At 59.0% G+C, this 23,493-nt stretch overlaps 2 protein-coding genes across 11 annotated transcripts; one reads left to right on the forward strand and one right to left on the reverse strand.

Annotated features, from left to right (window-relative positions):
* Positions 1–562: 562 nt before the first annotated feature.
* On the forward strand, positions 563–16,044 carry INPPL1 (inositol polyphosphate phosphatase like 1). 10 transcript variants are annotated; one of them, XM_063671212.1, is made up of 30 exons: positions 563–581; positions 1,697–2,083; positions 2,288–2,458; positions 5,153–5,216; positions 5,311–5,461; positions 5,689–5,809; positions 5,986–6,192; positions 6,427–6,520; positions 6,626–6,715; positions 6,887–6,982; positions 7,084–7,234; positions 7,325–7,431; positions 7,759–7,861; positions 7,956–8,152; positions 8,461–8,578; positions 9,203–9,299; positions 9,588–9,726; positions 9,837–9,936; positions 10,037–10,125; positions 10,403–10,484; positions 10,617–10,706; positions 11,247–11,360; positions 11,493–11,581; positions 12,071–12,158; positions 12,251–12,406; positions 12,630–12,708; positions 12,804–12,944; positions 14,083–14,755; positions 15,005–15,138; positions 15,226–16,044. In XM_063671212.1, exons 2-30 carry the CDS (start codon positions 1,902–1,904, stop codon positions 15,314–15,316), a joined length of 4,014 nt encoding a protein of 1,337 aa, XP_063527282.1. In that variant the 5' UTR covers positions 563–581; positions 1,697–1,901; the 3' UTR covers positions 15,317–16,044. The 10 variants fall into 10 exon arrangements, with proteins under 10 accessions (XP_063527282.1, XP_063527281.1, XP_063527280.1 ...); XM_063671211.1 differs by lacking the exon at positions 563–581 and adding an exon at positions 598–722; XM_063671210.1 differs by lacking the exon at positions 563–581 and adding an exon at positions 767–879.
* PHOX2A (paired like homeobox 2A) lies at positions 16,016–21,102 on the reverse strand. The gene is made up of 3 exons (XM_063671216.1): positions 20,714–21,102; positions 18,048–18,235; positions 16,016–17,221 (listed from the first exon to the last, which is right to left on the reverse strand). The coding sequence occupies exons 1-3, from the start codon at positions 20,928–20,930 to the stop codon at positions 16,688–16,690; spliced, it is 939 nt and encodes a 312-aa protein (XP_063527286.1). The 5' UTR covers positions 20,931–21,102; the 3' UTR covers positions 16,016–16,687.
* Positions 21,103–23,493: the final 2,391 nt, after the last annotated feature.

Below are 23,493 nucleotides of genomic sequence, written 5' to 3' on the forward strand. Positions count from 1 at the left end.
GCTGGGTTAAGTCAATGCATATTTGAAATAGAGGAAGGAGCTCGAGCGACTGACCCGGGCTCCGTCAACAGGTTCAACGTAGCAAAGTGAAAGTCCTCTCCCAGGTTAAAGGGATTCTCCCACGGCGGCCCAGGAGATGGTGGCGGCGGGCGCCCGGCTGGAGGCCTGCGCCTTTAAGGAGCCAGGGGGCGGAGGGGCGGGGCAGGAAGACGACTCCCCGGAGACGCCGCCACCGGCTAGGTCTTTTTTTGGGAGGGGGCGGGCCAGACCCTTTTATGGGCTCCGCCCCCCTTCCGGCGGCCGCGTCCCCCTTCCGCCCTCGGCGGGAGGGGAGGCAGCCAGGAGGGCGTTGAAGCGGACCCCGACTGGGAGCTCCCTGCTGGGCGTCCGGCCCGCGGAGGCGCGAGTTTGCTGACTCGGAGGGAGCCGCTGGGGCGGGGGCGAGTGCTAATAATACCCGTTCGTTCCGCAGCCGCGCTTTACAGTTTACACAGCTGTCACCTTCGTTCCTCCTTAATTAATAATAAAAATAGCCGCCGTTCGGGAGCGCGGGCTGGGCGCCAGGCCCGGTGCCAAGCGCGGTACGAGCCCGGCCCCCAGAGCGGGCCCTCGCCACAGGATCCCCATTTTCCAGAGCGGGAAGCCAAGGCTCAACCCCGCTCCGCGACTTGCCCGAGGTCACCCAGTGGGCCAGCGGCTCCGGGACCGAGGCGCGGGGCGGGGTGAGGCGGGGCGCGCTGCTGCCCCCGGCTCCCCCGGGCGGCGCGGGGCGGGGCGGGCGGCGCGGAGGGCGGGGGCGCGCGCGGATGGCCATCTTAAGTGGCCGCCTGGAGCCCAGGGCCGCTGTCCGGGGAAGGGGGCGCCGGAGCAGCCCGGGAGGTGGGGGTCTGCGTGCGGCGGCCGGGATCCCGGGAGGGAACTTTCTCCTAGACGGGCCAAGGGATCCTCCTGGCTTCGGACTGCTGAACCCCCTCAAGGCCCGGCCTGCGGGTGTGGGGGGGTGGTGCTGGGGAACTTGGCCGAGAGGGGGAAGGGCTCTGCTGGGCTGGGAGGGGCTGCGTGAGGGGCTCGAGAACGTCGCACCTCGTCTGGGGGTGTGTGGGGGAGCGGATCTCTATGGAGGGGATCTCCCCGCAGGTTTTGCCGGGGGACGGTCCCCGTGGAGTTGGGGGTTCAGATTTAAGAGAGGGCTGCATTTCGCGGGAGTTGGGGGCCCTGCCCGCCTGGGTGGAGGGAAGAGGATGGGTAGGGGGTCGTCCTGGATCCTTCGCAGGTTTGGGGAACTCGATGCAGCCAAGCTGTACGGGGGCCGAGAGGAAGAGCCATGGAGTGGAATCAGACCTTTATGGGGCTTAGGGGTCATATCATTGGGAGAACTGAGAAGCGCTGAATTCTGCAGGGGGTGCCTGGATCCCGAAGTGTCGGGGCCAGGATGGGGGGACTCGGATTTCGATGGGGGTTTGGGGACTGGATCTCCTCGGGTGAATGATGGGGGCAGGATCATTGTGGGGTCTGGGAGGTCCCGGGCCCTTCGGGAAGGTGGGAGCACCGTCCCCTCAGGAGGAGCTGGGAGCAGGGGCGGCAGGGGCGGCCCGGGCTGCGGGCCAAGCGGAGGGGGAGGGGGCGGCAGCCGGCCCTGCGCTCCGCTCCTGCCCCTCCCCCGCCGCCTCTGAACAAACTTTTCTTTCTCTTCAAGTTGAGGCCGGCGCTGCAGGCAGCGGCGGCTGCGCGGCGAACGAGGCGGCCTGCGCGGCGGAGTGCTGAGTCCCGATCCCCGGCTCTGTCCGGCCCACGGATCCTCAAGCCCGGGCCCCGGGTCCGGCCCCAGCCTCAGCCCCGAGCGTCTCGGAGCGGATGGCGTGGGGCGGCGGGCGCGGGCGGTGCTGAGCCCTGCGCGGGCCATGGCCTCGGCCTGCGGGGCGCCGGGACCGGTGGGCGCGCTGGGCAGCCAGGCCCCCTCCTGGTATCACCGCGACCTGAGCCGCGCGGCCGCGGAGGAGCTGCTGGCCCGGGCGGGCCGCGATGGCAGCTTCCTGGTCCGAGACAGCGAGAGCGTGGCGGGGGCCTTCGCGCTCTGCGTCCTGTGAGTGGGGCGGGGGCTCCTTGCGGGCTGGCGTGGACCGGGAGCGCGGGCACGGCCGGGTGTGGAAAGGGCCCGGGTCAGGGTGCCTGGGGCGGTGGGACGCCAGACCCGCCTCCACCCCCCAGAGTGGGAGCCTTGGCTTTCTCCTGGGTCTGAGGAGGGACGCAGGAGCACTTCCTGCTGTGTGTCTGGGGGTACTTTCAGGAGCCTTGAGGGCAGACCATATGGGGTTCTGCGGCCCAGTGTGACTGTGATGGACGAAAAATTCGGGCATTCCCCGGCAGACCCCTTCAGGCATCCTCCAGGTAGAAGGGAGCAGGGGAGAGGATGTGCATTCCACGTTGTGTGCAGTCCCGTTTGGATAGGGACTGAGTGGTGAGCAGGAGAGGGAGTCGGGGCAGAGGGACTGACGGGGTGTGTGGGGATGCCTGGCAGCTTCCTTAGGGCCCCTTTCGGTGCTTTGGGGGTTCTGCCTGGCCGTGTATGGCTGGTGGGGGCAGTGGTGGGTGGTGTAGAGAGGAAGGCTTGGGGAAGCAGAGGCTGAGGCTGTATGGGACCTTGCCATTATTTCTGAACCAATGAGTGAGTGTTTGAGCCCTGGCTCTGGGCTTGAGCCCTGGTTACTTGGCTGCCCTAGCCCTGAGCTATGAGTGCTGAGAGCAGAGCCAGACTTGGTGCTTCTCTGAGTGGGCCAGGTCCTATGGCTGTGCCTTTCAGCCCAGTGTGGTTGGTAGTGGTGCTGGAGTGAGTTAGCACTCTTGGTTTTGCAGCCTTCTACTGGCTTTGTACCTCCTGCCCTGCAGTCTGACATTGAGTTGGCTTCTGTGGGCCCAGTGAGTGGGAATCTGTGGGGGCTGCTTTATTTAGATCAGTTATTTAGATTTTTATTTAGATCTTTCTTAGCTCTGTGAACCCCCTCCCAAACTCCTGTCCCGCTGTACCTTCCTTACCCCTTTGTTCTCCTGACATCTTTGGTCGGGGGGCACATTAGCCTAGAACAGGGGAGACTTTTTTTTTTTTTTTTTCTTTGAGAAAGAGTCTCGCTCTGTTGTCCAGGCTGGAGTGCAGTGGTGCAGTCTCGGCTCACTGCAACCTCCACCTCCTGGATTCAAGTGATTCTTCTGCCTCTGCCTCGCCAGTAGCTGAGATTACAGGCGCTCGCCACCAGGCCCGGCTGATTTTTGTATTTTTAGTAGAGATAGGGTTTCACCATATTGGCCAGGCTGGTCTTGAACTCCTGACCTCAAGTGATCCACCTGCCCCGGCCTCTCAAAGTGCTAGGATTACAGGTGTGAGCCACCTCGCCCAGCTGGGGAGACATTTTTAATTGTCACAACTGGGATGGTGCTATTGACATCTAGTGGGTAGAAGCCAGGGATACTGCTAAACATTCTACAATGCACAAGAGAGTCCCCCACAACAAAGAACCGTGCAATCCAAAATGTCAGTGGTATGGAGGTTGAAAAACTCTAGCCTAGGCAATTGACCCAACAAGGAAGGGGCCCTATAAGTCTCAGCTTAGGCCTCAAGTCTGAGGCCCAGTAGGGGGAGACTAAGGAGGGACAGACTAGGCAGATGAATATCCCCAAGTCCTGCTTCCCAGCCCCCTCTGAGGCATACCCCCTAATTAGGCTGGGGAGGGAGGCAGGTGCTGGGTCAGCTGTTGAGTGGGAGGGGGACAGCTGGGGCCTGTGTCTGGGTGAGGAACATTATTGTCCCAGGAGGGGGAGAATCCTGGCCTCATTGCCAGGGGAGGCTGTGAATGGGGTGAGGGGTCTGTCTGTGAGTGGGGGCTTCAGGTTTGCCAGCTGACTCTGGCTCCTCCCTGCATGTCAAGAGCCTGGGGGTAAGGATCAGATGTGGGCAATATCTTAGATTTGCCAAATACACACATACTTGCTTACCTGTATACATTCCGGGTGTTCATGGATAACATGCAAGACATGCCCCTGCCCCAGCAGGCACAGGCAATCTGACCAGCAGGCTAGGATACTGGCCCTGGCTTCTGCCACGGTTTAAAATCCCAACTCCACCTTTTACTTACTCTGTGGCCTTAGGCAAATCACTTTTCTTCTTTGAGCCTGTTTTCTCAGCTGGAGAATGGGGATAATAATATCTGTTTAGAAGTGTGAGAATTAAGTAAGATTTATAGGACACTGGGTACCCAGCATGTCACAGATAGGATTCAGTTAATGGTATGCTATTGTAATAAACACAGATAATGTTTATAATAGTCTACAAAGGAACACCCAGTGACAGACACTCACCCAGCATAAGCAGCCAGGAAAGCCCCTGAGGGGGCCACGATATGGGGGTCCTCACCTCCCGCCTGCCCAACACCTAGGGTGACTCCTGGGTGACTCTTTGGGGAAGCATGCCCTGAGGTGTGGAGGCAGAGGATCTTCCATCCCCCACTGATTGTGCACCTGGCTCAGCTGTCACCTGCTCAGCTGTCACCTGCTCAGCTGTGGCTCCTGTCTGTCAGCACCCCTCTTGCCCCTCCTTGGCTTGGGGCTCCTAGAGGCCCAGGTCTCCCATGGGGGCCCTCTTTGGTGGGAAATCCTAGGGTCATGCCCCCACACTCCTCGGCAAAAGTGCGCTAGACATACCCAACTCCAGCAGAGCCAGACAGCAGCGTAAACACAGGAGGCATACACACGTGTTAGCATGTTGCCCGTGTGTGCAAACGGGCTAACCAGGCTTCTGAAGATTCTTACTCTGGCGGGGGGCCCAGACTGGTACCACAGCCCAGAGGGGCTGTTTAGACAGCTGTGGAGGCCACAAAAGAGCTCCCTGTTGCTTCCCAGGCCCTGCCCTGTGGTGGGTGTGGAGTCTGTATAGGTCTGGTGGGGAGAGGGGGGTGTTCTGGTCATTCCTGCCCAATAGGCAACACCAGGAGGGTGGAAGTGGACCGGCCGCATCGTTAACCCTGTGCAGCCTGGGCAGGTGGTTTTAGGGAAACCAAGCTGAGGGGGTTGGGGTGCTGAGCTTGCTGGCAGGAGGAAGGGGTGCTTTGGGTCTTAGACCCCAGCCTGGGGGTGACAGATTCTGGCCCTGCCTTGGCATCAGGTATCAGAAGCATGTGCACACGTATCGCATTCTGCCTGATGGAGAAGATTTCTTGGCTGTGCAGGTAGGAACTTGGGCCCCTGACCCCTGACCTTGATCCAGCCTAGGGCTTGGGGACCTGCTGGCTGACCCTTCCTCCCACCCTTGCTGGCCCACAGACCTCGCAGGGTGTGCCTGTGCGCCGCTTCCAGACCCTGGGTGAGCTCATCGGCCTGTATGCCCAGCCCAACCAGGGCCTTGTATGCGCCCTGCTTCTTCCTGTAGAGGGGGAGCGAGAGCCAGACCTGCTGGATGACCGGGATGCCTCAGGTACTTCCCAGTGTGCAGGTCCCCTCCCTGCCCCTGTCCCGTGGCTCTACCTGCCTCTTCCCATCCCCCCTTCTCAACCCCACCTCTCCTGTACCTCCTTTCCCTTGGCCATGATGCTGGGGCCCTTTATCCCTCTTTCCATGGAAGTCACTTTACAGCTGCATCGTGCCTCCTACTCCACTGAGTGTGGGAGGCCCAAACGGCTGCCCACTGACCCCTGCCCACAGATGGGGAGGATGAGAAGCCCCCGCTGCCCCCGCGCTCTGGCTCCACCAGCATTTCTGCCCCCACTGGGCCCAGCAGTCCCCTGCCAGCTCCTGAGACTCCCACAACTCCAGCTGCTGAGAGGTGAGACCCCCATCCCATCCACTGAACAGGAGACCCTTTCTCCTTTGAGAACTATTTCCCTACCAAAGGTGGGAAGGCCTTCTAAGCCTCCACCAGGGACCCCCACCCCACCTCAGCCCAGAGGCAGATACCCTGATCCATCCTGCCCTGGTTGCCACAGGTACTATCTCCTCTAGGGATGGGGCAGAGGTGCTGGGACAGGTCAGCAGGACCTCCACTGACTTCTTAACCCCTCCCCAAAGTGCTCCCAATGGGCTGAGCACCGTCTCACACGAGTACCTGAAAGGCAGCTATGGGCTGGACCTGGAAGCTGTGCGGGGTGGAGCCAGCCACCTGCCCCACCTCACCCGTACCCTCGCCACCTCATGCCGGAGGCTGCACAGGTATCTGGGACATCCAACCCCATGTATTACACCCTTACCTCTGACCTGTCCTCACCTGCTTCCTGGCTGCACAGGTGCCCTGATCTCTGACCCTGAACAGTGAACTAGCCATTGCCTCTTGACTTTCCTTACTGGTACCCTTTATCCTTGTGGTGAGATGGAGGCTACACCCAGCACCCCCTTCCCTATACTTAGGTCGGGGTGGGCGTTCTTTTGATCTGATGTCTTCCCTAGTGAGGTGGACAAGGTCCTGTCAGGCCTGGAGATCCTGTCCAAGGTGTTTGACCAGCAGAGCTCGCCCATGGTGACCCGCCTTTTGCAGCAGCAGGTAGGATTGTAGGGAGACCTCTGGGAGGTGGGTTCGTGTTCTGGAGCTGGGTGGGAGGCTCTGCGTAGGTGACTCATGTACAAGCCTGGTTCTTCCTCCCCCCAGAACCTGCCACAGACAGGGGAGCAGGAACTAGAGAGCCTGGTGCTGAAGCTGTCAGTGCTAAAGGACTTCCTGTCAGGCATCCAGAAGAAGGTGGCATGACCTCTGACCCTTGACCCCCAATTCACTGGCCACTGTCATTGGCCTAGCACTGATCTCAACCCTGAGTCTACAACTTAACATTGGCCCCAAGGTCAATTGTGTCCCTCCCTGCCCCAGCCTTCAGTGTGTCCCCTGACCCCGCCCTGCCCTTGTTCCCTCCAGGCCCTGAAGGCCCTACAGGACATGAGCTCCACAGCACCCCCGGCTCCGCAGCCATCCACACGTAAGGCCAAGACCATCCCCGTGCAGGCCTTTGAGGTACATGGCAGTGGGGCCTCACAGGGCCAAGGGTGGTTGGAGGTGATCGGGGTGCTGCCTACTCCAAGGTCTTGTCAGCAGCCTCCCCACCTGGCCTACAGGTGAAGCTAGATGTGACCCTGGGTGACCTGACCAAGATTGGGAAGTCGCAGAAGTTCACGCTGAGCGTGGATGTGGAGGGTGGGCGGCTGGTGCTGCTGCGGAGACAGCGGGACTCCCAGGAGGACTGGACCACCTTCACACACGACCGCAGTGAGCCAGGGCCAGACCAGGGAGGGGTGGGCAGGGCGGAGCCCCTGGCCTAGTGGCACAGGCCCGTGTGACCGGTCCTCCATGCCCTAGTCCGCCAGCTCATTAAGTCCCAGCGTGTCCAGAACAAGCTGGGTGTTGTGTTTGAGAAGGAGAAGGACCGGACTCAGCGCAAGGACTTCATCTTTGTCAGTGCCCGGGTGAGCAGCAGGCTGGGCCAGGCCACTGGGGACTGCGGGGGTCCCCCACATGGGTGCTTCCCATTGGAGGGTAAGAGAGGGAACACATGATGTAGGCATGCCATCGCTCCTGGCAGGGGTAGGTCTGACAGGGTAGAGGATGTTGAGAACGGGTGGCCTGAGGGTGGATAACATTTACCAGCACTGTTATATGCTTGAGCAGTGGGTATACAGTGGAGAACCAGGCAGACCCTCTCCTCATGGACATGAGCCAACTGGCAGGGTATCCCTGTGGAAGGGGGGCTTCCTGGATGCCTACCTGCCCCTGAGTGGCTGCTGTTCCCCCAGAAGCGGGAGGCCTTCTGTCAGCTGCTGCAGCTCATGAAGAACAAGCACTCCAAGCAGGACGAGCCCGACATGATCTCCGTCTTCATAGGCACCTGGAACATGGGTCCGGCCTGGGCTGGGGCTGGGGCGGGAGAGAGGGATGGTCCCAGAGCAGGTGCCTAACCCCTCCAGACCCACCTCACCCCCTTCACCTCCAGGAAGTGTACCACCTGCAAAAAACGTGACATCCTGGTTCACATCGAAGGGTCTGGGGAAGACCCTGGACGAGGTCACAGTGACCATACCCCATGACATCTATGTCTTTGGGACCCAGGAGAACTCAGTGGGTGACCGCGAGTGGCTGGACCTACTGCGCGGGGGCCTCAAGGAGCTTACGGATCTGGATTACCGCCCGGTGAGGGGGGGTCATCTTGACCAGGACCCTGTCCTCACACACCACCTCCAAACTATCCTACTTGACTTCATGGGCAACCCTGGGAGCACAGCTTCACTGGCTTTTTCTCTGGTCCCTGAGCATATCCTTTGGGAGATCTGACCTGAGTCCTTCATGCCACGAGAGGAACCATTTCTCTCCAGTCTGTCAGGAAGAGGGGTGGCAAGCCTTCCTATCCTGTGACGGACACAGAAGTCTATTTATAGTGCAGGGGGAAATGCAGGCAGTGGGTGCAGCAGGGCAGTGGTGACCATGCACTCTCTACCCAGATTGCCATGCAATCACTGTGGAATATCAAGGTGGCAGTACTGGTCAAGCCAGAGCACGAGAACCGTATCAGCCACGTCAGTACGTCCAGTGTGAAGACTGGCATCGCCAACACCCTGGGTAAGCGGGGCTGGCAGGTGCCCAAGAGTGGCAGCATCTCTCTGTCCATGGCTTCTGCTTCCTCTCAAGCCTATGATTGCCCCATTTTTGGTGATCTTAGTTTCCCCATATATAGGGTATTTTGAACTTTGAAAAACATATTCATATTCTAAATCTCTCCCAGCACCACTGGGAAGGCAAGGCCAGGATAATTACCCCCTTTTCACAGATGATAAAATTCAAACCCAGAGTGGTTGAGTGACCTGCCCAAGGTCACACAGCAAGTAAGTGGTGGAGCCAGGCATTGTGCCCAGGTCTTCTGATTTTTGGTCTGGTGCTCTCCCAGGTAGATTTTGCTCAGAATCTGCAGAGCCTTTCAGCTTCACCCTTGGGGTCCCCTGTGATCTCCAGGGGCTCTGCTCACACATACAGGCAGACTCAGGCCATCCACACAGACCATGTGTGCCCAATGAGGACTCCTCGCCGGCCCAGGGAAGGTGTGGGTGTGTGCAGGGGCCTGCCCATGTCACAGCGTCTGGTGGGCTCAGCGGGGGGATCCTCTCACTGCAGCTTTGAGAGGCAGAAGGGAGAGTTGGGAGCCCTCTGAGGGTGACCCAGGCCTTCCTCTCTTGCTTGCCCTAACAGGGAACAAGGGGGCTGTGGGCGTCTCCTTCATGTTCAATGGCACCTCATTTGGCTTTGTGAATTGTCACCTCACCTCGGGAAATGAGAAGACGGCTCGGTGAGGGGCACCTTTCCTATGGTCTCTTTACACCCATCCCATTCACCTGAGGCATGTTCCTGCTCCCATATCCCAGCCCATGACTCTCCCGCAGGCCTGTCTCCAGAGACCCCCTGCTCTCTTATCCCCATTCAAGACCCTTCTGTTCCTGACCCTAACCTTGTCCCCAGGGGCCCGGATCTTTACCCCATCCCTGACTCCTGAGACTTCTTCCCTTTATGCCTATCCCTGACTTCTGGCCCTGACCCTGGGGATCTACCCCTTCCCACCACGCATCCCTCACCCTAGGAGGAACCAGAACTACTTGGACATCCTGCGGCTGCTCTCGCTGGGCGACCGGCAGCTCAGTGCCTTTGACATCTCTCTGCGTTTCACACACCTCTTCTGGTTTGGGGACCTCAACTACCGCCTGGACATGGATATCCAGGTGCGAGCAGGGCCCTGCCATGGCTGTAGGGAGGCTAAGGGCCACATGGGCTATCACCCCTGGCTCTGGCTCAGGAGGAAAGTTTCCAGCCTTTGCGTCCTCCACCCCAGGAGATCCTGAACTACATCAGCAGGAAGGAGTTTGAGCCCCTCCTCAGGGTGGACCAGCTCAACCTGGAGCGGGAGAAGCACAAGGTCTTCCTTCGATTCAGTGAGTGTGGGCCTGGCAGGTGGTGATCTGAGGGCTAGGAGACTTGCAGTATCCCTGGGTATCAGGGCCCTGAACCCCACCTGTCTCCTGCTTTCCTTAGGTGAGGAGGAGATCTCCTTCCCACCCACCTACCGCTATGAGCGGGGTTCCCGGGACACATATGCCTGGCACAAGCAGAAGCCAACTGGGGTGAGCCAAGAAAACAGCATGGGCCTTGGGGGACCCCAGGCCTGCGATGAATCAAGAATTTGGGTCAAGGGTATGGGCCTCTGCAGCTTCCACTCCAGCCTCCATGGCCCCTCTGAGGCCTTTGGGTGATTCTGGGTATTGTGAGGATCCAAGAAGGGAGGTGGGTGCTAGGGCCTTTTGTAATAGAAGTGTGGGGACTCATCAGCTCTGGAGTGGGGTCCATGCCAAGCAGCCCCCTAGCTGTCAGCTCTAACCATGCTGCCATCCCCTGCCCCAGGTCCGGACCAATGTGCCCTCATGGTGTGACCGGATTCTGTGGAAATCCTACCCTGAAACTCACATCATCTGCAATTCTTATGGTCAGAGCCTCCCGGACAGAGTGATGGGAGATCTGGGGTGGTCACCATCTGGACTCTGCCCTAACCTTGGGAGGTGGGAGCAGAGGGTGGGAATATTCCCCCTGAGTCCCCATTCCTATCCCCTCTCCCCAGGTTGCACTGATGACATCGTCACCAGCGACCATTCCCCTGTGTTTGGGACATTTGAGGTTGGAGTTACCTCCCAGTTCATCTCCAAGAAAGGTGACTGTTGCAGATATGCTTGTGGATGTGGCATAATCTAGGTGGGCACAGGTGGTGGCCTCGGGATGTACATAGGTTTGACTATGTAAGTGTGTGTGTGGGTGTGTGTAGCAGTGAGTGCAGGAGTGTTTCTCAAGGTGTGATGTGTCAGGGTGTCTGTGCGCCTGGGCCATCACAAGAGTTGTATGCCCATGAGTGTGTGTGTATGCATACGTGAGTGTGCACCTATTTATGTGTCTGTGTCTGTCTAGGGCCACATGTGTGTCCCTGAGTATGCCTGTAGGTATGGGAATCCTGCAGGCATTCTGGTCCCCAGCACCCTCTTCAATGGGTCTTTTATCCTTGGGTTGTCTCTTTGCTCTGGTCCAGGGTCTGGCCTCTGGAGTTTCCCTGTTGGTGGCTTGGGACTGGGGAGGCCCCTCCTGGCCCTGCCTCCTTGCTCTGGACCCCTGATTTCATGTCCCAGGGCCCTGTTTCTCTGTCCCATTCCTCCAGTGATCCTCTCAGTCCTCCTGTTTGTTCTCCTCCCTTTCTCCTCAGGGCTCTCGAAGACTTCAGACCAGGCCTACATTGAGTTTGAGAGCATCGAGGCCATTGTGAAGACAGCCAGCCGCACCAAGTTCTTCATCGAGTTCTACTCTACCTGCCTGGAGGGTCAGAGACATGGCAGGGGCTGGGTGTGGGCCAAAGAGGATGGGAGGCCAGAGGGTGCAGTCAGCCCCCTACTTAGGGGGAAAGGAAGCTGAGAGGTGGTGCTCAGTTGGGTGTCTCCCACCCCCACCCCAGAATACAAGAAGAGCTTTGAGAATGATGCCCAGAGCAGTGACAACATCAACTTTCTCAAAGTACAGTGGTCTTCACGCCAGCTGCCCACGGTGAGGCTGTGGGCAGGGCCCCTGCTTATGGGTGAGGGCACAGAGAGGGGTACATAAGAGTTTATTGGAGAGCCTGCCTGGGAGGGAGTGTGGGGCCAGCAGAGAGAGAGAAGAGAGAGAGAGAGAGAGAGTGTGTGTGTGTGTGTGTATGGGCATGAGTGAGGATAAAGGCGTTTGCTTTATTTTGGGAGTGTGGAACCTTGTTGCAGTTTGTTCATTCATTCAGGAGATGCTTCTTGAGCTTTTGCTAAATGTCAGGTCCTGTGTTAGCTATTGAGAAAATTAATTAGTTACAGTGATGGTAAGTGCTGTAAAAGGCCCGTATAGGGCTGTGTCTTCTGCATTGAGGATGTGGCTCTTTGAAGAGCTGAGTGTGAGTGAGCACAGGTGACCTGAGGGTGGGGAGTGAGTGGTGTCAGGGGCAGCGCGTAGGAGGGGCACGAGGAAGTGGCGAGGCTTTGCTCCTCACTGGGCCTCCCTGCTTCCCAGCTCAAACCAATTCTGGCTGATATCGAGTACCTGCAGGACCAGCACCTCCTGCTCACAGTCAAGTCCATGGATGGCTATGAATCCTATGGTGAGGGGTGAGGGGTGCTGAGGGGAACAGGAAGCCAGACAGGGCCCTAGATTAGCTTGGTAATTTGCTGGTTTGTCCCATCTGCCCCTCAGGGGAGTGTGTGGTTGCACTCAAGTCCATGATCGGCAGCACAGCCCAACAGTTCCTGACCTTCCTGTCCCACCGTGGCGAGGAGACAGGCAATATCAGAGGCTCCATGAAGGTGCGGGTGCCCACGGAGCGCCTGGGCACCCGTGAGCGGCTCTACGGTGGGGACTGCACTGGGACATGAGATAGGGTGGTGTGAACAGATCGAGGAGGGCAGGGTGCGGGGGGCATGTTGGAATCTCTGGGATACCTGGATGTTCTGCAGCCACAGCTGGGAATAGTCCTGCCCCAAGGCATATCTGGGAAAGGGCTGGCAGGCCCACTGGGTGTCTGTGGGATCCAGGAGCCCAGGTCTCCTCTGAGTCTCCCTTCCTGCCCCCTCAGAGTGGATCAGCATTGATAAGGATGAGGCAGGAGCAAAGAGCAAAGCCCCCTCTGTGTCCCGAGGGAGCCAGGAGCCCAGGTGAGCTAGGGCTGTGTTGAATGTTGTATGAAAGGGTACCTGGGGGCATCTGGTCAACCCCACTTCATCTCCTCTCTCCTGTATATCCCTGGCAGGTCAGGGAGCCGCAAGCCAGCCTTCACAGAGGCCTCCTGCCCGCTCTCCAGGTTATTTGAAGAACCAGAGAAACCGCCACCAACAGGGAGGCCCCCAGCCCCACCCCGAGCAGCTCTCCGGGAGGAGCCCTTGACCCCCAGGTGAGAGGAGGAACCTGTCACCGCCCCCCCTTCCCCCACCCACCTCTATCCATCACTGTCCCCTGCAGGATCTCAGGGTTGGCCTGGAGATCATCAGCTGCTGAGGTGCCCTGCCACCCTGTGGTTGGAGCTGCCACGGCCTTATGCCTGTGGCCAGCCAGGCCACCCTTAGCTGTGGCTCTGAGTCAAAGGGAGCAGTCAGCCTTTCCTCTCAATTCCACCTTTAAAAATGGAATGCACAATTGTTTTTAAGACAGCTCCCTCCATGTAAACAGACCTAGCTTGAGCCTTTCTGTTTGGAGGAGGCACACGGCTCGGCCTGGGATTTCCCAGGGTACCTTCTTTGGAACTCTGTCCTGCAAGAGGCCCCAGTTGAAATGGGTTTGTGGTCAAATGAGTTTGGGAAATGCTTTTTCTAGATTCTTTTCTTAGACATTCCCAGTGCATGTTAGTATTAGCAAAAGCTCTGAGCATGTGGACAGGAAGGAAACCTCTTTTCAGCTCTGTTTAATATAGTTTCCCAAACTTAATGGGCCAGGAAACTTATTTTCCATGTAGTGACTATTAACGTTCTGGGGAATTAGCGCTCTGTGTCACACTTTGGGAAAGTGAGGCTTGCTTTCTAATTATATCCAATTGTTGCTTAAACTTACATAAACTCCTAGGTACAGTTTGGTGCTTTTTCACTCATCTTCAGCTGTTGTCAGTCACCCAGGTTTTATCCCTAGGCTTGAATAAGACCCACCTGAATCTCTGAGAAAGATTCTGCAGTGGATTGACTGTGGGTGCCTCAAGAGGCTTTCCAAACCTGGCCTCTCATTGGAGGCTTCTTGCCCTGTCTTCTGGCACCTCTATTCTGACCCATTTAGCTTGGGTTTCACAGCTACAGATAAAGTCATGAAAGATCTAAGTATCTTAGCAAGTGAGGCAAGGGATTGTAGGGTTATCCATTCAAAGGGTTATCCTCCCCCTGAGCTTTAGAGATGAAGAAACTAAGGGCAGGTGATATACTCAAGGTCATGAGAAAGTCTAGGACCAGGGGACTTTCTGACTCCCGTCTAGTTCTCCCTCCACTGCGCCCACTGCCTTAGACCTGGGTTCCTGGATCCTGGCTTAGTCATTCTGCTTCCACACCCAGGTTGAAGCCAGAGGGAGCTCCTGAACCAGAAGGGGTGGCGGCCCCCCCACCCAAGAACAGCTTCAATAACCCTGCCTACTACGTCCTTGAAGGGGTCCCGCACCAGCTGCTGCCACCGGAGCCACCCTCGCCTGCCAGGGCCCCTGTCCCATCTGCCACCAAGAACAAAGTGGCCATTACAGTGCCTGCTCCACAGCTTGGGCGCCACCGGCCCCCTCGTGTGGGAGAGGGGAGTTCTTCAGATGAGGAGTCTGGAGGCACACTGCCCCCTCCAGACTTTCCACCTCCACCACTGCCGGACTCAGCCATCTTCCTGCCCCCCAGCCTGGATCCTTTACCAGGGCCAGTGGTCCGGGGCCGTGGTGGGGGTGAGGCCCGTGGCCCACCGCCTCCCAAGGCCCATCCAAGGCCTCCACTGCCCCCAGGCCCCTCACCAGCCAGCACTTTCCTGGGGGAAGTGGCCAGTGGGGATGACCGGTCCTGCTCGGTGCTGCAGATGGCCAAGACGCTGAGCGAGGTGGACTACGCCCCTGCTGGGCCTGCACGCTCAGCGCTCCTCCCAGGCTCCCTGGAGCTGCAGCCCCCCCGGGGACTGCCCTCGGACTATGGCCGGCCCCTCAGCTTCCCTCCACCCCGCATCCGGGAGAGCATCCAAGAAGACCTGGCAGAGGAGGTGTGTGGAGCAGGGTGGCTGTCTGTGTGTGCCTGAGTGTGCTTGCCCACAGACTGGTACCCTTTCACTCTACCATTCAGCACTCATGGTGTCCCCGCTACCCTGAACTGATCACTGGGAGGTTGGGAGACACATGTATCAGCCCAGCCCTTCCCTTCCTTTTCCCCAGAGCATGCAGCAGAATGTGACTGTCTGCAGGTGTTTCTATGGGGGGCACTGAGCTCCCCCTGACATGCCCTGTTTTCTTAGGCTCCGTGCCTGCAGGGCGGGCGGGCCAGCGGGCTGGGCGAGGCAGGCATGAGCGCCTGGCTGCGGGCCATCGGCTTGGAGCGCTATGAGGAGGGCCTGGTGCATAATGGCTGGGACGACCTGGAGTTTCTCAGGTGGGGGAGGGGCTGGCCCCGGGGGCGGAGCTGGAGCCCTCAGGACCCCCTTGCCCATCTCACTTCCCAGCCTGTTTTACTCCACAGTGACATCACCGAGGAGGACTTGGAGGAGGCTGGGGTGCAGGACCCGGCTCACAAGCGCCTCCTTCTGGACACCCTGCAGCTCAGCAAGTGATAGCAGAGGCACCACGAAGCTGTGAACTCAGTGCCCCTCCCTGCTACCAAGGCCCAGCTATGGCCCCAGGGTTGAAAAGTTATGAGGGTCAGGGCAGTATCTCTCTGCCTATTTATTGGGGTGCCTATTTATTGGGGATCTGCATTCCCCGCTGCCCAATCATTTGCAATGCCCTAATTAGGGCATCCTGCCCCTCACCTTTTAGGCTCAGGATGGAAGGTCAGTTGCCATGGTTACCGAGGACCCTGGTTACTCCGGTGCTGTCCTCTTTTACCGGACCCCGCCCCCCAGCCCCAGGGGTGCCTGTGGGGGTCCATTTGGGTACGTCTGGGCTCCCACTTTCACCAGTTTCTGCGGCCTTCCACCGGGCCTGAACCACAGCAGAGGCGCTCCGCTAAGACCTCCCCACCCCCGCTGCGGGTGGGGGCGGGTGTCCGTCCGGAAATGAAGGAATAGCCCGAGGACCGGGCTGGGGTTGGGGAGGGAGGGCACCTTAATATTATTGGGGTTGGTTGGGGTGGGGCAGGATCTCAGCCATAAAGTGCCAGTTTGCTTAGTTCTCACTGTCTCCTGGTCTGTGCTGCCCTGCGCTGGGAATGCACGGCGGCAGGGTGGGGGAGGGAAGGTTCCTCGCAGGTCTCAGCCTGGGACAGGGTCTTGCAGGCAGCCTCCTGGGCAGTCAGAAGGGTTGCGGCGTGATGTCTTCAATAAATTAAGTTTTATTTGGATTGAGTAAAACTTCAATAAATTACAAGTTTTTCAAAGAAAAAGGACAACCAAAAAAATTAGGGAAAGGGAATCCCTCTGTCCCATTCCCCAGGCAGCCCCTCCACTCCTCTAACAGGTCCACCCTCTGTGCCAGACCGGCTAGGGAAGAGAAGAGACACGAGAGGGACGAATTGGCAGTGGTCATTGATTATCCCGGCGACCACCAGCCTCTGTACGGGTGGGCCCGAGGGGTGGGGCAGCGGGCTTTCCTGATCACCAGCGTAAGGAGTGACCCAGCCGCTGCAGAGCCAGGGAAGGGGGCTGTGCCGCTCTTCCTTGAGGACCTTCACTTTGAGGGCACTGTTACGGACAGGCCTCATGTGATACCGCATCCAAAGAAGACCAAGCTAGAAGGGGCTCCGGGGTTCTCCTGGAGGAGGTCCCGGTGTAAAGAACTGCGCTCTGCTGGTAGAGGGTGGGTGAGGACGAGAGTGGCCCTGACTTGGTCTCCAAAGTTGGGGAGGACACACCCAGGGGTGAGACAGTAGGGAGTGGAGACGGATGGGGACTTCCAGGCGGGTGGCCAGGATGGGAGGGGCTGTCAGGTCCTAGAGGGACAGGGACGTCTCTGGGGGCAGGCTCGGAGCCTCCAGAGGCCGGCAGCTAGAAGAGATTGGTCTTCAGGGCGGGGCCGGGCTTCCGGTGAAAGGAGGACAGAACCCCGGAGAAGGGCCCGGGGCCGGACTCCGCCGGCTGCCAAGCCTTAAGTAGTTCGGCCGCGCCCGCGCCAGGCCCGCCGCCCCCACCGCCCGCCACACCGGCCCACAGTGCGCCCTTGAGCGGCTGTGGCCCCGGCCCAGGTCCCGGCCCGGAGCCCAGTGCGACGGGCAGCGGGCTGGGGCTCAGGCGCGGGCTGGCCAGGCCGGGCGCAGGCGGCGGCGGCAGCGACGCGGTGCTATCGGGCGTGGGGCTGCACGTGGACTCCTTGGAGTCGTCGTCCTCGGAGGAGCAGCGCGCCTCGCCCTTTTTGGCGCCCGCCGCGCCCGCCGCGCCCTTGGCGCTGGCCGCGCGCTCCTGTTTGCGGAACTTGGCCCGGCGGTTCTGGAACCAGACCTGCGGGCACAGGGGCCAGTCAGCCTGGACGAGGGTCGGAGAACGCACGGGGTCAGCCCGTGGCCGCAAGGCTCGAGTGAGATCCTGGTTCGGAAAGAACCGGGCCCGGGTTCTTACCAGTTGGAGGGGCCTTCGGCCCTCCCGCACGCAGCCCGCTGCTCTCTGCGCGCTCCACTGGCCCCTGCCTCCAGATCCCTGGGTTCTTGCCCTTGGGATCCACTCACCCGCTGACTCCGCTGCCTCCCAGCACTCTTGGTCTCCTGGAGGGGACCCTGCCTTCATTCTCCTCACCCTAAGTTCTTCCCCCAATTCCTTCTTTTAGGAAGCTCTGGGACTTCCCTCCTGGAGCGTTCCAGGGCCGTGGAGAGCAGTTTAGGGCGCCAGTAAACCTTTTGTCTAGGGCATCCAGTCAAGGCGGGCCAACTGAACATCGGTACACGGAGTTGTACAAATAGGCAACAGTCTGCTCTAGCCCGACTCTCTTCGGCCCTGTGCCTGCCACAAACTCAGCCTCCCGGGATCCGGGTTTTCAAAGCTGCAGCGCCGGGGTAGGGAACCCCAGGGGTGCTGACTGGCCTGCCCCCACTCCTCCTCAGCTCCGCCCTGAGGTCGCCTGGGTCTCCCCCTCTACCCCCTCGGCCTCCCTCCTGGCTTCTCAAGCATCACTCGGAACTTTCTGCCCTAAGAGGGAGACAGAGAGGAGGTAGCCTGGAGCTAAACAGATCGGGTCTCCCAAGGGCCTCCAACTCCGGGCCCTGCTGCCTCCCGTAGCTGCCCAACCACCCTGGGACCGCGCCCTGCCTTCGGGCTGTATCTGCCTGTATTCCCCTACCCCCAGGTGTTAGGCATTAAGCTCCCACACCTCCTTCCATGCGCACACACTCTCGTACACACACGTGCATACACGCACCTGCACGCGAGCCTCAGTGAGGTCGATCTTGAGCGCCAGCTCCTCACGCGTGTAAATGTCGGGGTAGTGGGTCTCAGCGAAGACGCGCTCCAGCTCCTTGAGCTGCGCGCTGGTGAACGTGGTGCGGATGCGCCGCTGCTTGCGCTTCTCGTGCAGGCCGGATGGCTCTGGGAAGAACTTGTAGGGCACTGCAGGTGTGTGCGGGGGGCGGGGGGGGCAACAATGATGGGGGAGTGAGAAGCAGAGTTCAACCCGTTGTGTCCAGCTCCGGGGGAATCACACGCCTCCCCCGTCGCTGGCCTGGTCCCCCGTCTTGGCCCCAGGAGCCTAGGGCCGAGCGTCCTCCCTATCACTCAATGGAGCCGGCGGGATAAAGGCGGACGGAGATCAGGGAGACCTGAGCCCCAAGAGCGGCCAAGGGGAAAGCATAATCCAATACTCCAGCCAAGACACCCCCTCCCCCACCCCCGTCGTCGCCCTCCTCCCAAGCCCTGTTCCCTCCACCTCCCCCTGCACCCCCATTCAACCGTGCCTCCGACCCTCCCCTCCTGTCTGTCTCTCAGCCCGTCTGTCCCCTCTGTCTACTCTGGCCCTGGATGTCTGTCAGGTCTCATCAGCATTGCCAGTCTTCCCACTAACCAGTTCTGGGCCAAGGCTCTGCAACAGAGACCCTCCCACCCGCCCTCCTTTCAGCCCTACCACCAGCCTTCCCACCGGCTCTCAGCTGTATACAGATTTGGCTCCCTCCACCCTCCACCTCTCCCCTTCCCAAGCCTCATTTCTTCAATCCTGTCCCACTCCCCTGACCCCCATTCTCCCCTAGATGTCCCCCTCTCCTCTTCTTCATCTTCCTCCATTTGAATCTCTCTTTAACTTTCCATTTCTCAGCCACTCTTCTCTTTGTGCCCATTGAGAAGACTTCCTCCATCTTCTCTTTGCCCTCCTTCTTCCTCCCCAGGCACCTTCTCCATGTCCCATCTCCTCCAAAGCCAACACTGCCCCCCAACTCTCTTCCTATACCCATCCCAGTCTCCACTGCCCCATAGGTAGTGTTTCTGACAGTACTTCCCTTCCCTGTCTGTAACCCTGGTTTAAGTCTTCATATTCACCAGGGGTCTCCAATCTCATCTTTGTCCCATCCAGGCCTCCATCTCCCCTGATTCTTGTCTCCAGCACCCCATTTGTATTCTCATCTTCGTCATCTCTATTTCTAATCTTCCTTGGTCCCCATCGCCTGTTTCTTATCTCTATCTCCCCAACCCTGAGTCCCCATTTCTCCTAGGATTTCCAGTGCTTCCGTCTCTGCTCCCATCTCTCTGTACCTTATCCCCATCTCTCTGGTCTCAAAACCCTGTATCTCTGGAGCCTGTTTCCCCTCTTCCCAATCTCTACCCTCATCTGGCTCAGGGTACCCAATCTCTCCACCCTGGTCCTCATTTCTCCAAATCCAGGTTCTCATTTCTCGTATCTCTTCCCCAACCCCCAGCCTAGGGCCCAGTCTTCTTCTTCTTCTTCTTCTTCTTTTCTTCTTCTTTTTCTTTTTTTTGAGACTGAGTCTTATTCTGTCGCCTAGGCTGGAGTGCAATGGCACAGTCTCAGCTCACTGCAACCTCTGCCTCCCAGGTTCAAGCAATTCTCCTGCCTCAGACTCCCAAGTAGCTGGGATTACAGGCGTGGGCCACTATACCCAGCTAATTTTTTTTTTTTTTTTTTTGTATTTTTAATGGAGATGGGGTTTCACCATGTTGGTTAGGCTGGTCTTGAACTCCTGACCTCAAGTGATCCACCCACCTTGGCCTCCCAAAGTGCTGGGATTACAGGCATGAGCCACCGCGCCTGGCCCTTAGGCCCCAGTCTTCTACTTGGGTCCTCGGCAGTCTTCCCAGGAGGGAAGGAGATAAGATTCCATAGGGCAGGCTGGGACTCTAATCAGAGGGATGAGATGACTGAGAAGCTCAGTGAGGTTGAGGGTTTGGACAGGGACTTGGATCTAAAGTCTTGGGGATGCAGGAGCTGCTTCCGGGTTCTACAGAACTCTAGCTGGGAGAGTCTGTGGGGGAAATGGGGAAACACAAGTGGCTTAAAAACCCGGGCCCCTTTATTGCGGGCCACGGGATCTGGTTTTGGTGGCTACAGAAGGGTTCGGGCCCAGGCAGCATGGGTCCAAGACAGGGCAGGAGGGGCTTGATGGCCATGCGGGCTCTAGGAAGCTTCTCGTCTGGGCAGCTCAGCTGCCTGGAGAGGTCCTTGCTGGGGGTCATGCATCTTGTGGGGCAGCGGTGATGGGGTGGGGTGATAAGTGGTGATAGGGCTGAGCTGGGAGCCTTTTTCAAAGATGCAGGGCTTGTAGAGGTTTAGTGGTCAGTCTTTGCAGGTGGTGAGGGGAAGGCCTGGTAAGGGGCCCAGAGCTGGATGGGGATATATTTCCTTGACCTGAAGGGCAGGAGACAGAGATTTGGCAACCAGAAAAAGGAACAGGAGAGATGAGAGGGTGAGGCTCATTCCTGCGGAGGAGAACCTCGTATTCTGGGGGTCTCTCGGGGCATTGGAGGGTCTGGCCAAGGCAGGAATGGGGGCGGCTGAGGGGGACAGTCGCATTCACTTGGCGAGCGGGCCCGGGGATTCTGCAGGAATTGGAGGGAGGGTTGGGCCGGGGCTGCGCTCACCTGCCGAGTAGGGCGCGGGCTGGTGGTCGCGTAGGGCGCCAAGCGCGCAGTTGGAGGAGCCGAGCGCGGGGCAGGGCGGCCCTGCCGCGGGGAAGGCGGGCCGCAGGGGGCTGTATTGGAAGCCGCCGGGCTGGCTGCAGGCGCCAAAGTCGCCGTAGGCGGACGCCTCCATGGCCGCCACGCACGAGTCGTACGAATTGAGGTAGGAGTAGTCCATCGGCCCGGGGGGCGGGGGCGGGGGCCGGGCCAGGCCGGGTCGGGGTCGGGGTCCGGGTGGAGGTCGGAAGGGAGGTTCGAGCGCCAGGCTCCGAGGACCCGAGGCCAGCTCTGAGCGCCCGAGAGTCCGCCCGCCCCGTCGCGGCCGCACTCAGCCCGGGTGCAACGCAAGTGCAGCCCGCCCGGCCCGCGCGCCTTTTAACGCGCAGGACCCCGCGGAGGGGGGCGGGGCGGGGCGAGCTCCGGAGGGGCGGGGCCTGGGAGGCCCAGACACCGCCCCCAGCCGCCCCGACCCCCACCCCGAAGGGTCCCCGCCGCCCTCTTAGGGCTCTAGAGGTGTGGAGCTGGGATGCGCGGGACCCTATCCCCGGAGTCCCTATCCTGCCCCAATCCGGATCAGACCTTCGGTCTCTACACAGCGTCCGAGGCCAGTGGGTCCCGACCCTTTTCCCGGGCCTCCCCACCTGCGGCCCCGCGGAAGGGAGGGGAGGCAGGCCTGGCGGCGCTCGTGTGAAGAAGTTAATTCAATTCGTTCTGATAACCGAGTTATTCCGATCTGGCCCCTCAGCCCCGCCCCCAGCGAGGTCCCATCCCGGCGGAGACTGCGGAGGCGGCCCAGGAAGGGGGATGGAGACCGGGAAGAGACGGAGCCTGGGATGGGGACAGGGAGGGGACGTGGATAGACAGAGGAAACAGAGACCGGGAGAGAAAGGGGCAGAAACAGTGATGGAGACGGACAAGAGATACAGGTACACAGAGGGAGACAAGGACGGAACATACACAGCGAAAGACAGGATGGAGCGGGGACAGGGCAGAGGCAGGAGATGAGGGTAAGAAAGAGACAGGAGGAGACAGGGAGAGAGGGGGACGAGAAAGAGAGTGAGGGAGGCCTGGAGAGAGAAGGGGTCGGGATGAGACCTGGACGGCAACCAGGACTGCGGTGGAGAGCAGGGGAGGGATGAGACAAAACAGAGGCAGGAATCGTGAGGCAGACACATATGCCCAGGGACAGTCTGAGAGAGACAGGGCCAGGGACAGCCACGAGCGCGGGAGCAGAGGCTGAGGGCGGAGAGAAAACGCCTCCGGGGAGCTTAGACACGAGGGCTGGAGGGCAGAGGGGGCCCAGGGATGATGCTGGAGGCTCTGGGGTGCGGCCTCCACGGGGCTGCGGAGAGGGAGGGTCGTGGGAGCCAGGTCCCTCTACCCTGACTTGTCCCGAGGCCCACACGACCTTGCACCTTCAGGGCCCGCCTGCTTCTCCCCCAGTTCCCTCAGCTCCATCTGCAGTATGCGACCCTCTCCTGTGACCTTGGGCTCAGGATGTGATGGATGTCAGAAAGGGAGCGTACCCCGTGACCTCTTTATTGTTCTTCAGTCTCTTACCACTGTTCTCCAGGGCCCCCCGCTTTTTTTCTCCAGGGAAACCACCTAGACTCAGTCTGCACCTGGCCCAGACATCCCTGCACAGGTTCAGTCACCAGCTCTCCCGTGCTGTGGGACAGCGGGACACATTCAGAATCCTTACCAAGAGAAGGGAACAGATAACTCTTCCGTCGCTCCTGAGCTGTGTTGGGCAGCTCGTCCACTCAACCCCCAGCCTCCTCCACCGATCTTGGCAGGTCCTGTAGATGGGGAGTCCTAGACCCATGGAGAAGCCGCGGGAAGGGCATGTCTTTGTTTCCATCTGAAGTCCTTGGGGGTTGATAGAAGGACTCCTGGAATTCTCCCCGTTTCTCAGGACAGAGGGGAGTGCGCCTCTCCTCAGGTAATCCTTTCCCCGTCATCCGTTCTGGGCTTCGCAGGAGGACTCTCTATCCCCAATCTCCGGAACCACTCCATGCCAGGGGATTTCTTCGAGGTTTCTCAAATTACCTCTTGTCAAATGTTTTTATTGTGGCAAAATACACATAACATAAAATTTGCCATCTTAGCCACTTTAAGCTATAGTTCTGTGGTAGTAAATACATTCATATTTATGTATTAATACATCCATCTCCATAACTCTTTGAATCCTGTAAAATCAAAACTCTGTACCCGTTAAACAATACCTTCCATTTCCCCATCCTACCTGCAAACCGCCATTCCTCTTTCTGTCTCTATGATTTTGTGGGTTTTTTTTTCAGACAGTCTTTCACTCTGTCACTCAGGCTGGAGTACAGCAACGAGATCATGGTGCAGTCTTGCTTTCCTTGGCTCAAGCGATCCTCCCGCCTCAGCTTCCTGAGTAGCTGGGACTACACGTGCACACCACCATGCCTAGCTAATTTTTAAATCTTTTGTAGAGATGGGGGTCTCACTATGTTGCCCAGGCTGGTCTCTGTTATTTTGACCAGGGACCTCATATAAGTGGAATCATACAGTATTTGTCTGTTTACTGATTTGTTTTTGAGATAGTCTTACTCTGTCACCCAGGCTGCAGTGCAGAGGTGGGATCATAGCTCACTGCTGCCTCAACCTTCTGGGCTCAAGCGATCCTCCCACCTCAGCCTCCCAGAGTATTGGAATTACAGGTGTGAGCCTCCACACCCAGCCCAGTATTTGTCTTTTTGGCTTATAATCTTTTT

Source organism: Pongo pygmaeus, chromosome 9 (assembly GCF_028885625.2).
Source record: "Pongo pygmaeus isolate AG05252 chromosome 9, NHGRI_mPonPyg2-v2.0_pri, whole genome shotgun sequence".
In the NCBI taxonomy this organism is placed as follows: domain Eukaryota; kingdom Metazoa; phylum Chordata; class Mammalia; order Primates; family Hominidae; genus Pongo; species Pongo pygmaeus.